We start from the raw sequence: 15,253 nt of genomic DNA, 5'->3' as shown, positions 1-15,253 counted from the left end.
TTGTGTAGATTGATGAGAAAAGACGACAATTTAATCAATTTTAGAATAAGGCTGTAACATAACAAAAAGTGAAGGGGCCTGAATACTTTCAAATGCACTGTATATGGCCAATATACCACGGCTAAGGGGGATTCTTATGCACGACGCAACACGGAGTGCCTGGATATAGCCCTTAGCCGTGGTATATTGGCCATATACCATCAACTCTGAGGTACCTTACTGCTATTATAAACTGGTTACCAATGTAAACAAGTAGTTTTGCATCATACCCAGAGTATGTTGCCTGATATACTACAGCTTCCAGCCAATCAGGACCCAAACTACCTGGTGTATATAATCACCCTTATAGTAATTACTACTGGAGTTGCTACTACTCATAGCAGTTCCTTTGAGGAAGGCTCTTGACCCCTAAATAGCTCTAGGGGTGCTGCACTGTGGATGACCGTGTTCTCGTCCCAAATGTGTGTTTGTGTAGAATTTGCGTGTTGTGCATCGAAATATTTATCAGGTATTTTTTTTCTCTCCATCTAACAGTCTCTCGCTCCCTTTTTGTTCTCAGTGTTTCTCCCTGCCAGTCCTAAGGGCATGAATGGGATCGACTTTAAGGGCGAGGCCATCACGTTTAAGGCCACTACAGCTGGGATCCTGTCTACCCTGTCCCACTGCATCGAGCTCATGGTGAAGAGGGAGGACAGCTGGCAGAAGAGGCTGGACAAGGTATGTCACAGCCTACTGCTTCCACAGCCAATCACGTCTTCTTTAGCCAAGGTCACTGGAAGAATTCAACCCCTCACCTCCCATGGAAACTCTTCCCCAGTCAGGTTGTTGTTGCAGAAGATTATGCATTGTCAATCAACCTGGCGGGTAAAATAGAAGTGGAATGGTGTGTTTATGGTTTTAGCCAGTGAGCAGACCGTACACCACTCATGCCAAGGTTCATGTAACTGGATGGGATTGGTGGATCCTGTCAATGCCCCAAACAGCCGAGATAGGCCACACTGTTGTGCAATCAAATCAAATTTATTTATATAGCCCTTCGTACATCAGCTGATATCTCAAAGTGCTGTACAGAAACCCAGCCTAAAACCCCAAACAGCAAGCAATGCAGGTGTAGAAGCACGGTGGCTAGGAAAAACTCCCTAGAAAGGCCAAAACCTAGGAAGAAACCTAGAGAGGAACCAGGCTATGTGGGGTGGCCAGTCCTCTTCTGGCTGTGCCGGGTGGAGATTATAACAGAACATGGCCAAGATGTTCAAATGTTCATAAATTACCAGCATGGTCGTATAATAATAAGGCAGAACAGTTGAAACTGGAGCAGCAGCACAGTCAGATGGACTGGGGACAGCAAGGAGTCATCATGTCAGGTAATCCTGAGGCATGGTCCTAGGGCTCAGGTCCTCCGAGAGAGAGAAGGAGAGAATTAGAGAACGCACACTTAGATTCACATAGGACACCGAATAGGACAGGAGAAGTACTCCAGATATAACAAACTGACCCCAGCCCCCTGACAAATAAACTACTGCAGCATAAATACTGGAGGCTGAGACAGGAGGGGTCAGGAGACACTGTGGACCCATCCGAGGACACCCCCGGACAGGGCCAAACAGGAAGGATATAACCCCACCCACTTTGCCAAAGCACAGCCCCCACACCACTAGAGGGATATCTTCAACCACCAACTTACCATCCTGAGACAGGGCCGAGTATAGCCCACAAAGATCTCCGCCATGGCACAACCCAAGGGGGGGCGCCAACCCAGACAGGATGACCACATCAGTGAATCAACCCACTCAGGTGACGCACCCCTTCCAGGGACGGCATGAGAGGGCCCCAGTAAGCCAGTGACTCAGCCCCTGTAATAGGGTTAGAGGCAGAGAATCCCAGTGGAAAGAGGGGAACCGGCCAGGCAGAGACAGCAAGGGCGGTTCGTTTCTCCAGAGCCTTTCCGTTCACCTTCCCACTCCTGGGCCAGACTACACTCAATCATATGACCCACTGAAGAGATGAGTCTTCAGTAAAGACTTAAATGTTGAGACCGAGTTTGCGTCTCTGACATGGGTAGGCAGACCGTTCCATAAAAATGGAGCTCTATAGGAGAAAGCCCTGCCTCCAGCTGTTTGCTTAGAAATTCTAGGGACAATTAGGAGGCCTGCGTCTTGTGACCGCAGCGTACGTGTAGGTATGTACGGCAGGACCAAATCAGAGAGATGGGTAGGAGCAAGCCCATGTAATGCTTTGTAGGTTAGCAGTAAAACCTTGAAATCAGCCCTTGCTTTGACAGGAAGCCAGTGTAGAGAGGCTAGCACTGGAGTAATATGATCAAATGTTTTGGTTCTAGTCAGGATTCTAGCAGCCGTATTTAGCACCAACTGAAGTTTATTTAGTGCTTTATCCGGGTAGCCGGAAAGTAGAGCATTGCAGTAGTCTAACCTAGAAGTGACAAAAGCATGGATTAATTTTTCTGCATCATTTTTGGATAGAAAGTTTCTGATTTTTGCAATGTTACGTAGATGGGAAAAAAGGGCAATTTTGGGGCTTCACCATGTTTCATTGAAATGTACAGCTGTGTGTCATCCGCATAGCAGTGAAAGTTAACATTATGTTTTCGAATAACATCCCCAAGAGGTAAAATATATAGTGAAAACAATAGTGGTCCTATAACGGAACCTTGAGGAACACCGAAATTTACAGTTGATTTGTCAGAGGACAAACCATTCACAGAGACAAACTGATATCTTTCCGACAGATAAGATCTAAACCAGGCCAGAACTTGTCCGTGTAGACCAATTTGGGTTTCCAATCTCTCCAAAAGAATGTGGTGATCGATGGTATCAAAAGCAGCACTAAGGTCTAGGAGCACGAGGACAGATGCAGAGCCTCGGTCCGATGCCATTAAAATGTCATTTACAACCTTCACAAGTGCCGTCTCAGTGCTATGATGGGGTCTAAAACCAGACTGAAGCATTTCGTATACATTGTTTGTCTTCAGGAAGGCAGTAAGTTGCTGCGCAACAGCCTTTTCTAAAATTTTTGAGAGGAATGGAAGATTCGATATAGGCCGATAGTTTTTTATATTTTCTGGATCAAGGTTTGGCTTTTTCAAGAGAGGCTTTATTACTGCCACTTTTAGTGAGTTTGGTACACATCCGGTGGATAGAGAGCCGTTTATTATGTTCAACATAGGAGGGCCAAGCACAGGAAGCAGCTCTTTCAGTAGTTTAGTTGGAATAGGGTCCAGTATGCAGCTTGAAGGTTTAGAGGCCATGATTATTTTCATCATTGTGTCAAGAGATGTATTACTAAAACACTTGAGCGTCTCTCTTGATCCTAGGTCCTGGGAGAGTTGTGCAGACTCAGGACAACTGAGCTTTGAAGGAATACGCAGATTTAAAGAGGAGTCTGTAATTTGCTTTCTAATAATCATAATCTTTTCCTCAAAGAAGTTCATGAATTTATCACTGCTAAAGTGAAAGCCATCCTCTCTTGGGGAATGCTGCTTTTTAGTTAGCTTTGCGACAGTATCAAAAAGGAATTTCGGATTGTTCTTATTTTCCTCAATTAAGTTTGAAAAATAGGATGATCGAGCAGCAGTAAGGGCTCTTCGATACTGCACGGTACTGTCTTTCCAAGCTAGTCGGAAGACTTCCAGTTTGGTGTGGCGCCATTTCCGTTCCAATTTTCTGGAAGCTTGCTTCAGAGCTCGGGTATTTTCTGTGTACCAGGGAGCTAGTTTCTTATGAGAAATGTTTTTAGTTTTTAGGGGTGCAACTGCATCTAGGGTATTGCGCAAGGTTAAATTGAGTTCCTCAGTTAGGTGGTTAACTGATTTTTGTCCTCTGGCGTCCTTGGGTAGACAGAGGGAATCTGGAAGGACATCAAGGAATCTTTGTGTAGTCTGTGAATTTATAGCACGACTTTTGATGTTCCTTGGTTGGGGTCTGAGCGGATTATTTGTTGCAATTGCAAACGTAATAAAATGGTGGTCCGATAGTCCAGGATTATGAGGAAAAACATTAAGATCCACAACATTTATTCCATGGGACAAAACTAGGTCCAGATATGACTGTGACAGGGTCCAGAGACATGTTGGACAAAACCCACTGAGTCGATGATGGCTCCGAAAGCCTTTTGGAGTGGGTCTGTGGACTTTTCCATGTGAATATTAAAGTCACCAAAGATTAGAATATTATCTGCTATGACTACAAGGTCCGATAGGAATTCAGTGAGGAACACTGTATATGGCCCAGGAGGCCTGTAAACAGTAGCTATAAAAAGTGATTGAGTAGGCTGCATAGATTTCATGACTAGAAGCTCAAAAGACGAAAACGTCTTTTTTTTTTTTGTACATTTACAATGTTGTACATTTTGTACATTTACAATTTGCTATCGTAAATGTTAGCAACACCTCCGCCTTTGCGGGATGCACGGGGGATATGGTCACTAGTGTAGCCAGGAGGTGAGGCCTCATTTAACACAGTAAATTCATCAGGCTTAAGCCATGTTTCAGTCAGGCCAATCACATCAAGATTATGATCAGTGATTAGTTCATTGACAATAATTGCCTTTGAAGTAATGGATCTAACATTAAGTAGCCCTATTTTGAGATGTGAGGTATCATGATCTCTTTCAATACTGACAGGAATGGAGGTGGTCTTTTATCCTAGTGAGATTGCTAAGGCGAACACCGCCATGTTTAGTTTTGCCCAACCCAGGTCGAGGCACAGACACGGTCTCAATGGTGATAGCTGAGCTGACTACACTGACTATGCTAGTGGCAGACTCCGCTATGCTGGCAGGCTGGCCAACAGCCTGCTGCCTGGCCTGCACCCTATTTCATTGTGGACCTAGAGGAGTTAGAGCCCTGTCTATGTTGGTAGATAAGATGAGAGCACCCCTCCAGCTAGGATGGAGTCCGTCACTCCTCAGCAGGTCAGGCTTGGTCCTGTTTGTGGGTGAGTCCCAGAAAGAGGGCCAATTATCTACAAATTCTATCTTTTGGGAGGGGCAGAAAACAGTTTTCAACCAGCGATTGAGTTGTGAGACTCTGCTGTAGAGCTCATCACTCCCCCTAACTGGGAGGGGGCCAGAGACAATTACTCGATGCCGACACATCTTTCTAGCTGATTTACACGCAGAAGCTATGTAATAATAGGCAAGTAGATCATTTGTAAAGAATTCAACTTTTCAGGGGAGATCATGGTGGATTTACATTCTATTAGGCTCTCATGTGATCTGTTGAATGACCGAAACATGGCCAGGTTGACATTCTTTCTGAAAGCACTTTGTAGTGAAGGCACTTGTTAAACACCTTTCAAGACACTCCTGCTTCTGAAGGTAGAGTTTGACTGTTTATTTAGACATTGCATGAAATAAACCACCCTTCAGCTGCCAGGGCTCAAAACTGCGACAAAAACACAAATTTTGAGCATTTGCCTTGGCAGTGCGACATTGGTCGCTTGGGTGTCAGTGAAGAAAATGTAGCTGGTCGCATTTAGTTTTTGGTTCACATTTAACTTTTTAAAATGTTATTATCAAGATGTATTCAAACAGCAATGGGTGTGTAACGATGGGTATGCAGACCAGGTATTCAAAAAGTCTTGGTTGAATCTTTGCGATGCACAATTCAGTCATCATGCCCTGTTTGAATGAACATTTCTTAAGGTTTTCTCAGTTAAATGTTGCCTGCAAAGTGAATGATATCATGGTGATTTGTATCAATCACGGGGCATTTGTTTAGTAAACTCTGCCATCACATGTAGCCTACACTATACAGTACAAAACACTAGTAGCCAAACATAATGGTATCTTCCTAGGCGCTCAATTTAAAGGGCTTAAAATTCAAATGTTATATTATTTTAACTATACCCCCCCCCCCAAAAAAAATGATGTTCCCAGACCTCTAAATTGGTCTCCTGAGGTGGTTTAAGGATTGTTGTGGACTTAGAACATCACATTTGTTGAAAAACAAAAAGTTATTTGAGAGTGAAAACATCTCAACTCACAGGGAAAATTAAACTGGGAAAACTGAATTGGCCGAAACATGAAAGTGATTTTATAGGGCACTGTAGTGACTAGTGACTGTAGTGACTAGTGACTGTAGTGACTGTTCAGAATCTCTAACAAGTAACAACCTTTATGAGATGGCGCAACAGTTTCATTTCTTCCCTCCAGACAATCAATGTAAATATGATATTGTCATAATAAAACGTAATTATTTGTGTATGGATGGTAGGTCATTAAAGGCTTTAGGCTACTTTTTCAGCCCACAAATTAAAGATAACGTATTCTTGTCATTCGGGCCGGTAGCTTTCAATTGGAATTGGTCCAATGTGCCACTGGCAAATTTACCTGAATGTCGAGCACTGCGAGGGCATGTTAACTTGAAATTTGGCTAGTCATTACTAGCCTGGTTCTGTACGGAATGCAGGTACGTTATGAGACTCGGGTCATTATCGGTGCGCTGCGACTCTTAAAACGTTAAGTCTGGAGCCCTGGCTGCATTTCTGTAAAGTAAGGTTTTAATGGGGATATGAATGGATTAAGAATTTAGATTGGAGTTTGTAGATACTGTAGTCTGTTGGTATCCGCCCCCTACTATGCATCAGGCGCATGACAAAGCTCCACATCCTCACCCTGCTCAGCTGTCGAAAAACCAGTTCTTCCATCTTATTCCCAAGGCAAGTTGCCCAACCCCCAAAAAAGGTAGGAACAGGCTGCAGTTGGCTGATGCTACCGGATTGACACTAGCGTGGCCGGGTGTGTGTCTTGAGCGTAACCCATGTGGATCAGAGAGAGAGCGTCACAGGACGGGACACACACCAACACACAGACTGGACTTCGTAGTAGGATGACTGTTCGGACGTCTTGGTACAGTCTGTCTTCCTGGAAGCCCTCGTTACGCTTGGGGGCCGACTTCCTGAAATACGATGGCCGGAGATGGATCCCACTACAGACATGCAGCTTCTTCTTTACAGTAGGTGTGGGCCTAGGTCTCTGCTATGGTTACTACACTCCACAGTGGATCGGAATACACTCGAAATGGAACATAGAACCAGAACTAACTGCTCTACTCCTTCCCTCCACTATTCTAGTCTATTTGGAGTTGTATTTGTATGTATTTGCAATTGTTACAAAGTGGTAGTGTATGACAATGGGGTTTATTCACTAGTTTGACAGATCTGTTCGTTTCGAGGTGGAGATCTTCATTCCGAAGGTACACGTTCTTTCTATCCTTCGTCAGTACAGTATGTAATGGACCTGGGGTAGAGATGAATCAGTACTGTTGTGGTCCATCTCGTAACACTTTGCGCTCCTCTCTCTCTCTCTCTCTCTCTCTCTCCACACTCCTTGTGACAGGTTCTCAGGCCGGTCGGCCAGGTTTAGTACACATAGATGGGGCACAGTGAGCTCGTCTCAGGGGTTGCCAGACAAAGGCGAGACTCTCTTGTCTTGAGTCAGTTTTACTTGCCTGTGGTGGAGCTTGAGACTGGAGGTTAAACCAGTTTGAGCAGAAATAAACTCCCAGGCGTTGGCTGGCTGGTATGTAGGCCTGGATCACAGTGTGCTGATGTACAGAGAGAACACACCAACGGGGTCAGGATAGAGAACTCTTTTGTGAACTAGACTGTTTTAAGATCAGTGTAAGATTATCTCCAGCAACTCTTATTTTCTGTTCATCCTCTGAAAGTACAGGGTTGTTGGCATTGACAACTGTGGTTGATTATGGGCTTTTTAACCAGCTTGATAACTACCTTTTTATGTTTCATTTTAAACTAGCGAGAGATCCTACCATAAACGCATGCTCTACAAGAACAGTGTTCCTTCCAGTTGAAGTGTGTGGTGTGTGGTGTGTGTGTGTGTGTGTGTGTGTAGGAGCTGGAGAAGAGGAGGAGGGTGGAGGATGCCTACAAGTCGGCCTTGAGTGAACTGAAGAAGAAATCTCACTACGGAGGCCCCGACTACGAGGTAATAATTCCAAACCTTTCAAACTGCCGACACTCTTGATACTTCCACCTGTAGTGATGTATACTGGAACCATATGAGTGATCTTAGTCATGTTTTACCACTGGCTCATCAGTATAGATACTAGACTAGAAAATGGACATATTGCGGCTCATGGTTTTGACATTGTATTAGTCATAGGTATTTCTCCGTCCGATTGCGGGGCATTGATCCCTGTTGCATGAGATTGATTTGGCTACTAGATGCTACACCCTGACCTGGAAGCAGTACGTCTTTCTGACTGTGGTGTTTCTACAGGAGGGTCCTAACAGCCTCATCAATGAGGAGGAGTTCTTTGATGCGGTGGAAGCTGCCCTGGACAGACAAGACAAGATAGAGGAACAGGTAGGTTACACTTCTACATTCTGTGTAGATCTGAGCAGCCTCTAGAGGGAAAAGCAATATGGTGGGTTGTCCACCTTTCCTACTGCAGAGAAATCCTTTCCTTTCAGATCTAGCATGTAGATGTTGGACCTAAAGGTGTGAGCGATTAAAAAATAATAATAAAAAAAAATAATTGTGTGTAAATTCTATTTTAAATTGGACAACCTGAGCATTCTGAGAGGAATGTGGTGTTGATGTCTGGTTGTGTGTTCCTTCTCCATGTCAGTCAGAGAAGGTGAGGATACCCAGACTGACCCCCGTCCCCCCTGGAGACGCATACTCCGTCATCGGAACACACCGCTTTGCCAAACAGGTACTCGCGCACACACAGACCAACTAAATATGACAGCGTGTCACCAGTGCATTTAGCACAGTCAAGTCTGTTCAGTTGATATGGTTTGTCTCTGACATTCTTCCCTCTCACTATGAAGCTGTTTCACTGTAACAGGCCTGCCAGTACATGGCTATTGGCGTCTTCTCCTCTGTAGGCCACATAGAGAGACATCTGAGATCGTGTGTGTGTGTGTGTGTTGGTTTGATACGTTTTCCAACATGGGTTTTCTTACTGGGCCTTTCTCTGGTGGTGTTTGTGTGGGATTTCCTCTACTCTCCAGACAGGTTGTTTTACGCTTTCTATTGACCTCTCGTATTGATTTAGTTTGTTTTGGGTAACCCTCTCATGTAGTGAAGGGTGGTATAAACCCTCTCTGCTCGTCTTTCACGTGTGGCGGCATCCTGGGTCTCATTACCTGGATGTTTTTTCTCTCCTCTTTCTCCCCCTCACCTCTTTATTTCTCTCCTCTTTCTTTCTCCCCTTTTCCCCTCTCTCCTTTCCTCTGTTTTCTCTCTCTCTCCCATCACACTTTCTCTCCACTCCTCTTCCTCTGCTGCGTAGCCCCATAGCTACTCTTCCTCCCTGTCCTCCATTGAATTAGTCAGTGCCTCAGATGATGTTCACAGATTCAGCGCACAGGTACTGTATGTGTTGAGCACCGCTAGCGTGTCACCAGCCCCCTGGGGATGCACACTGCCCTCTACTGACAGACTGGCTGCATGGGAATGACTAGGAGCTCTAATACACACTGTACTGTCTACATAGCTTTTACAATGACTGATGACCTGTTCTTCAACTCGTTGTCTCGTTCCATCTTTCTGATGCATTTCAGTGTGTTTCCCCCCCCCATCCCCGAGATCTGTCTTCACACTGTCCAGGGTTGTCCTTGACGAATCCATGTTCATTCCTTTTGCAAAATGATTAGAAGACATCTGTTATCAGTGTAGGCAAGCTGAGCTACAGGGCAGCTTAGATTCACGAAAACGTTGAGAAAGGGCCTCGTCATCACACAATGATATGGATTGAATTGTGTCTAGCATGAGAGGGAGTGTAGAGCTACGGCCACGCCCCCTGACCACCATCTGAGCTCAGCGATTGCAATGCACGACTGGATTCCTGTAGTTACCCCTCCCTCGCCCCCTCTTCCTCCCTCCCTCGCTCCCTCTTCCTCCCTCCCTCGCTCCCTCTTCCTCCCTCCCTCGCTCCCTCTTCCTCCCTCGCTCCCTCATTCACTGCATGATCAGGCATGGACCCCAGCAATGTGAGCATCAAGTGTGCTGTCTGTATGTCCTGTACCTTGTCTTCTCCCTCCCGGTGATACTGTCTCTCTAGTAGTGGCATGTAGTTCAGGCAGAGACTGCTACACCGCAGTGACTGCAGGCCCGCTACATCTGACGTCTGACTGTCTGTCTCAGGTGGAGGACGTGGTTCAGAATCACATGACCTACTCCCTGCAGGACATGGGTGGCGACGCCAACTGGCAGCTGGTGGTGGAGGAGGGCGAGATGAAGGTGAGGCTGCCCCCTGCATGCCTAGTATAGAAGACTACCTACAGACTACCTACCCGCTCACTCATACCGTGAACAGTGATGTGTGTGTATGGGTCCAATATGGCTACTGTCGGTGTGTATGGGTCCAATATGGCTACTGTCGGTGTGTATGGGTCCAATATGGCTACTGTCGGTGTGTATGGGTCCAACATGGCTACTGTCGGTGTGTATGGGTCCAACATGGCTACTGTCGGTGTGTATGGGTCCAACATGGCTACTGTCGGTGTGTATGGGTCCAACATGGCTACTGTCGGTGTGTATGGGTCCAACATGGCTACTGTCGGTGTGTATGGGTCCAACATGGCTACTGTCAGTGACTGTGTGCTATCTCAGGTGTACAGGAGAGAGGTGGAGGAGAATGGCATCGTTCTGGACCCTCTGAAAGCCACCCATGCAGTGAAGGGTGTGACCGGACACGAGTTGTGCCACTACTTCTGGGACACAGACGTACGCAACGACTGGGAGAGTGAGTCTGCCTCTTTCATCATCAGATTAACTTCATAGATTAGCATCTTTTTGTTTTCTTAATTTGCACACAACGTCTTGAATTGTTGTTTTTGTCCTGTCTTGCTCCATTTCTCTTCCAGCCACCATTGAAAACTTTAACGTGGTGGAGACTCTCTCAGACAATGCTGTTATAGTCTACCAGACACACAAGGTAATATACCTCTGGTTCTTCAGGTTCACTGTAGGCGGTCAGGCTCTCGTACAGGTGTGTTGTCTTTGGACAGGTCACCTTTGACTGACAGCCAATGGTTGTGTTTCAGAGAGTATGGCCTGCCTCTCAGAGGGATGTCCTCTACCTATCAGCTATCAGGAAAATCCTGGCGACCAATGAGAATGACCCAGACACGTGGCTGGTCTGCAACTTCTCTGTAGATCACGACAATGCCCAGGTGAGTTCCACAGACACACCCAGGGATTGTTGTCATACATGTTCTTAACATCTGATGCTAGGGATTGATGTCGCATTGGAAGGGGTAAAGAAGTGTCTTCCGCTCTCCTCTTACCTTTTCATCAACTCCCTTTTCGTTGTGTAGCCCACCAACCGGTGTATCCGTGCCAAAATCAACGTGGCCATGATCTGCCAGACCCTGGTGAGTCCTCCAGAGGGCAACAAAGAGATCAGCAGGGACAACGTCCTCTGTAAGATCACGTATGTGGCCAACGGTGAGTACAGCAGCTCAATACCTTTTTCATGTCCCCACATGGTGGTTGTCCTTATACGCCTGGTCAAGTTGACTTTATCCACCGATATAAAAATCTTCTTCCATTATGTTCCTTATTTGACATAATGGAACCCAGCTAAGCTGCTTTTATGGCAGAGCTTTGTGTGGATGGAGAATGAGAGTTAAATGTTGAATATAGTGATTCTATCACTCCATGCAGGCTTACTGTTTGTAGCTATGTATTGACCGAGAGGTTGATTTTTCCCTAGTGAACCCTGGAGGCTGGGCCCCTGCCTCAGTCCTTAGAGCCGTGGCCAAGAGAGAATACCCCAAGTTCCTCAAACGCTTCACCGGCTATGTCCAGGAGAAGACCAGCGGAAAACCTATCCTCTTCTAAATCTCACCGGTAATACCTAACTCAACCCCCCTCGTATCCTCACAGCCACAAGCCTTCTATATAGATCATAGACATTGAATTACTCTTTACCACACATGTCAAATGAATAAATCAGTTGAGGTTGTCTTTCATTGTGTGCCATATTTAAAGGGAAAATCAACAAAAAAAATCTTTTTAGTATTTCTTTTCTCATTAGTCCACTGTTGCATGTCACGTTTAAGATGAAGTGTCACCACCATGAATCATTAAAAAAAAATAGTTTGAGTGGATTTTCCCTCTTTTTTTTTGGTAACTTTCTTTCTCCTTGTCTTCTCTCAGGTGTTGGAAGGCGAAACACCTTTTTGTCCTGAAGAGATATGGCTACATTTCCCATCATTCAATGGGCTCCCACAGACTGCATTACCCATTCATCTGTCAACTGGAATTTCTTTACAAATCATCCAGAATGTTCCAATCGTATCAGACTGATTTAGGGCTTTAATCCATCAGTAGTTGCTAGCCACCTGAGCCACAAAAACATTGTTAAACTGTCCATGGATGTGTTTGTATATAAATTCAAGAATTTCTGAAACGACAGAACCAATCTTTTTGTAAATTGTTTTGTAAATAATTTCCAATTATACTTTTTCATTTGCTTTAATCACTGATTATCACAGCGTCTTTTCATGCTGTTAATTTCACTACAAAGAAGGAAACTGAGTAGAGAGAGTGTTGAGGCAAAGTATGGCTAACCTTCTCCTCTCCCTCTAGTGATAACCTGTGGTCTGATGGGGGGAGGGAGTCCAAAGCTTTGTACACTCTTTTTGTAGATCATTATAGCTGTAAAGGAGCACTATGGATGTGATGTATTATACAGAGGCTGAGAATTAGTTTACCAGTGTATGTGAATTGACTTAAGGCAACCTGGAATTGGAAGAACAAGTCTCTATTGTCATAGGGTCTTTGATTTGACAGTATGGATGGAACAGATTACTTCAATCTGTTGAATGTGACCCAGCAACACTATCAAGTGTTGGTTGCCCCCTCCCTCTCACTATGTTTTGTCCAAGTAACATACAGCTTATATGGCTGATATATGTTGTGCCACAGCATTGGGTGTTCAGATGGACCTCGTCATTGGCTTCAAAGGCTTTTGGGACAGGGGAGATGAGGTTGTTGGGATGGCCGTTTATACATGACATTTCACATCCCGACAAATCTATCTACTACAGTATAATATGACCAGATGTGCTTTTAGATTGAGACACTAAATATTTCACACAAGATTGTACAAAGTCTGTAAAGCTGAGGACAGAATCCTCCAATCAGCTTCTCATAATCCATGGGGAAACAGCATCAGCTGAAGAATACATTTGTCTTGAATGTTCTATATAAAGAATTGGCACACTTTGTATATTTCTAAGTCCTCTTAAGTGTTATTTGCACTAAATAATGCAATTGGACAATGTTCGATAAATTAAAATCGCTACACTACAGAAATGAGCTGACTTGCATTTGTACTTTACACTAGCAAATGAGCAGGGGTTTGGTGTGGATGTGTCCCTCTACCTCTTGCGTTCTACATGAATGAATAGGAAATGTGAGAGACAAGCATTTTTATTTATTTTAGGAGTGTCTTTACATTCAAGGATTAAAATATTTCTCTTCAGCAAACCGTATATTTGAGATTTATGTAATAAATTATGGTCTCAAAACCGCGTGATCATGGAATTCAGAGAGACAGTTTGATATGGTCTTCAGGGTGAGGTCATGTACCAGCTTCAGTCTAAAATGGAGGCCAACTGCTGCTTAGCAATAAAGGACACGCTTGTTCAGTATCAAAGAAAATCCTCAGCCATGACACCCCTTCCCCATAAAACTAGTCTCTGTGCATCAAAAACAATCTACTGTAGTCCTTCATTGTCTGTGCATCTACCCACGTACTTAGCAATGACATACATAGGTGTACTTAATGTAAAAATGTGCATATTCCACCGATCCAAAACTGTGTTTAGGTTTGGTGATCACTTAAACCCAACATTCAAGAAAAATAGTTCTTACATACAGTATTCAAAACTAACATCCAAAGTGCCATTTTGTCAGGAACGAGTGCATATCACCCTCCTCCATGGAGCTGGAGACCCAGAAACACTGACCCTATCTCAGGTCAACAGCAGGCCTTCAAACTGCTCCTTTACTTCATTCCAATCAGACAGGACTTCATAGCAAGATGGTTGGTTGGCTGGCTACCTTCAACATAGCAGCCAATGAGTCTTTAGAGTTTGGCCTTGGCGGTTTCAGAATGTATCAGTTCCATTTACAGCATAATGAGTCCAGGCTCGTCCATATTGGTCTTGTTTTCCATGACACCATCACACTTTTGCAACGGCCAAGATGCTGTTGTCACTGTAAACGTTCATCCAACCAGCTACTACAAAGCAAGTGCTATAACTTTAAAGAGTCACTTCTGGTCCGTAGGAAAATTAAAACATTCAAAGAAATGTTTTTCTATACTTTTTCTAAATATATATATGAATTTATAGGCCATGGAAAAAGGACTATTCTACAAAAAGAAAAGGGACTTCTCTGACATGCTCTAAGAAGCAGTTGGGTCTGAAATTGATCACATTAATTATGGAATGTCGTGTAATTCCAATGGATGTCAATCACTGATTTCATTGGTGTCTTGTTTCAGTCCATCAGCCTATCAGATGTGAGCATCCCAGTCCTTTGTTTTGGTGACAGAGTGGATCTAGCAGCGCTGGGGGTGGAGTCAAAGGAGCCCTGTCCAATGGAGTGTAGCGATTGTCAGATGATTGACAAAAGTAAAATGGTGGAGGAAATGGTTGTCTGTAAGCTTCCCCTTTCACTGAAACACAAGAGAGAAAGTGCAGTGTGAGTAAATACTACAAATACAGCTCATTATATCCCCTTGACATATCTGTTCCTAAGGCAGGGGTGAGCATCTTCAGCATCTTCAGTCCTGGAGGGCCAAATCGAATTTGATTTGTCACATGCGCCGAATACAACTGGTGTTCACATACAAGCCCTTTCCCACTAATGCAGAGATGGTAAGAGACATTTTCTAAATTAAAAAAGTAAATAGTAACACAAATAACGAGGCTGAATACAAGGAAAACCTCTGGGTATTTGATTTAGGAACAGATCAGTCAATGTGCAGGGGTACGAGTTAGTTGAGGTAATATGTATGTAGGTAGGGGTAAAAGTGACTTGGCAATCAGGATAAGGTGCCTTCAGAAAGTAATCACACCCCTTGACTTTATCCACATGTTGTTGTTACAGCCTGATATGTATTAAATAGAAATGTTGTGTTACTGACCTACACACAATACCCCATAATGTCAAAGTGGAATTATCTTTTTAGAAATGTTTACAAATGTATTCAACAGCTGATATGTCTTGAGTCAATAAGCATTCA

General features: G+C 44.2%; 2 protein-coding genes across 7 annotated transcripts in view; one reads left to right on the top strand and one right to left on the bottom strand.

Moving 5' to 3' along the window:
- Positions 1–13,317, top strand: part of cert1 (ceramide transporter 1) — a 35,226-nt gene extending 21,909 nt beyond the window's left edge. For 3 of the 6 annotated variants that reach the window (XM_020473290.2, XM_020473282.2, XM_020473276.2), the window contains exons 7-18: positions 560–717; positions 7,873–7,965; positions 8,260–8,346; positions 8,612–8,698; positions 9,281–9,358; positions 10,135–10,230; positions 10,603–10,735; positions 10,857–10,927; positions 11,037–11,165; positions 11,310–11,439; positions 11,708–11,844; positions 12,154–13,317. In XM_020473290.2, the coding sequence (XP_020328879.1) occupies positions 560–717; positions 7,873–7,965; positions 8,260–8,346; positions 8,612–8,698; positions 9,281–9,358; positions 10,135–10,230; positions 10,603–10,735; positions 10,857–10,927; positions 11,037–11,165; positions 11,310–11,439; positions 11,708–11,835 (1,190 nt within the window). In that variant the 3' untranslated portion in view covers positions 11,836–11,844; positions 12,154–13,317. The remainder of the gene's footprint in view (positions 1–559; positions 718–7,872; positions 7,966–8,259; positions 8,347–8,611; positions 8,699–9,280; positions 9,359–10,134; positions 10,231–10,602; positions 10,736–10,856; positions 10,928–11,036; positions 11,166–11,309; positions 11,440–11,707; positions 11,845–12,153) is intronic. The other 3 variants (XM_020473295.2, XM_031804534.1, XM_031804541.1) reach the window with 1 other exon arrangement.
- Positions 13,318–13,413: 96 nt separating this feature from the next.
- Positions 13,414–15,253, bottom strand: part of LOC109881147 (phosphatidylinositol 4-phosphate 5-kinase type-1 beta-like) — an 82,596-nt gene continuing 80,756 nt past the window's right edge. The window contains exon 15 of the mRNA XM_020473305.2: positions 13,414–14,683. Coding sequence (XP_020328894.1) covers positions 14,681–14,683 — 3 coding nt within the window. The 3' untranslated portion in view covers positions 13,414–14,680. The remainder of the gene's footprint in view (positions 14,684–15,253) is intronic.

This window comes from Oncorhynchus kisutch, linkage group LG3 (assembly GCF_002021735.2).
Source record: "Oncorhynchus kisutch isolate 150728-3 linkage group LG3, Okis_V2, whole genome shotgun sequence".
NCBI classification, from domain to species: Eukaryota; Metazoa; Chordata; class Actinopteri; order Salmoniformes; family Salmonidae; genus Oncorhynchus; species Oncorhynchus kisutch.
Note: the sequence above shows the minus strand (reverse complement) of the source record. Positions and strands in the feature narration are given on the sequence as shown.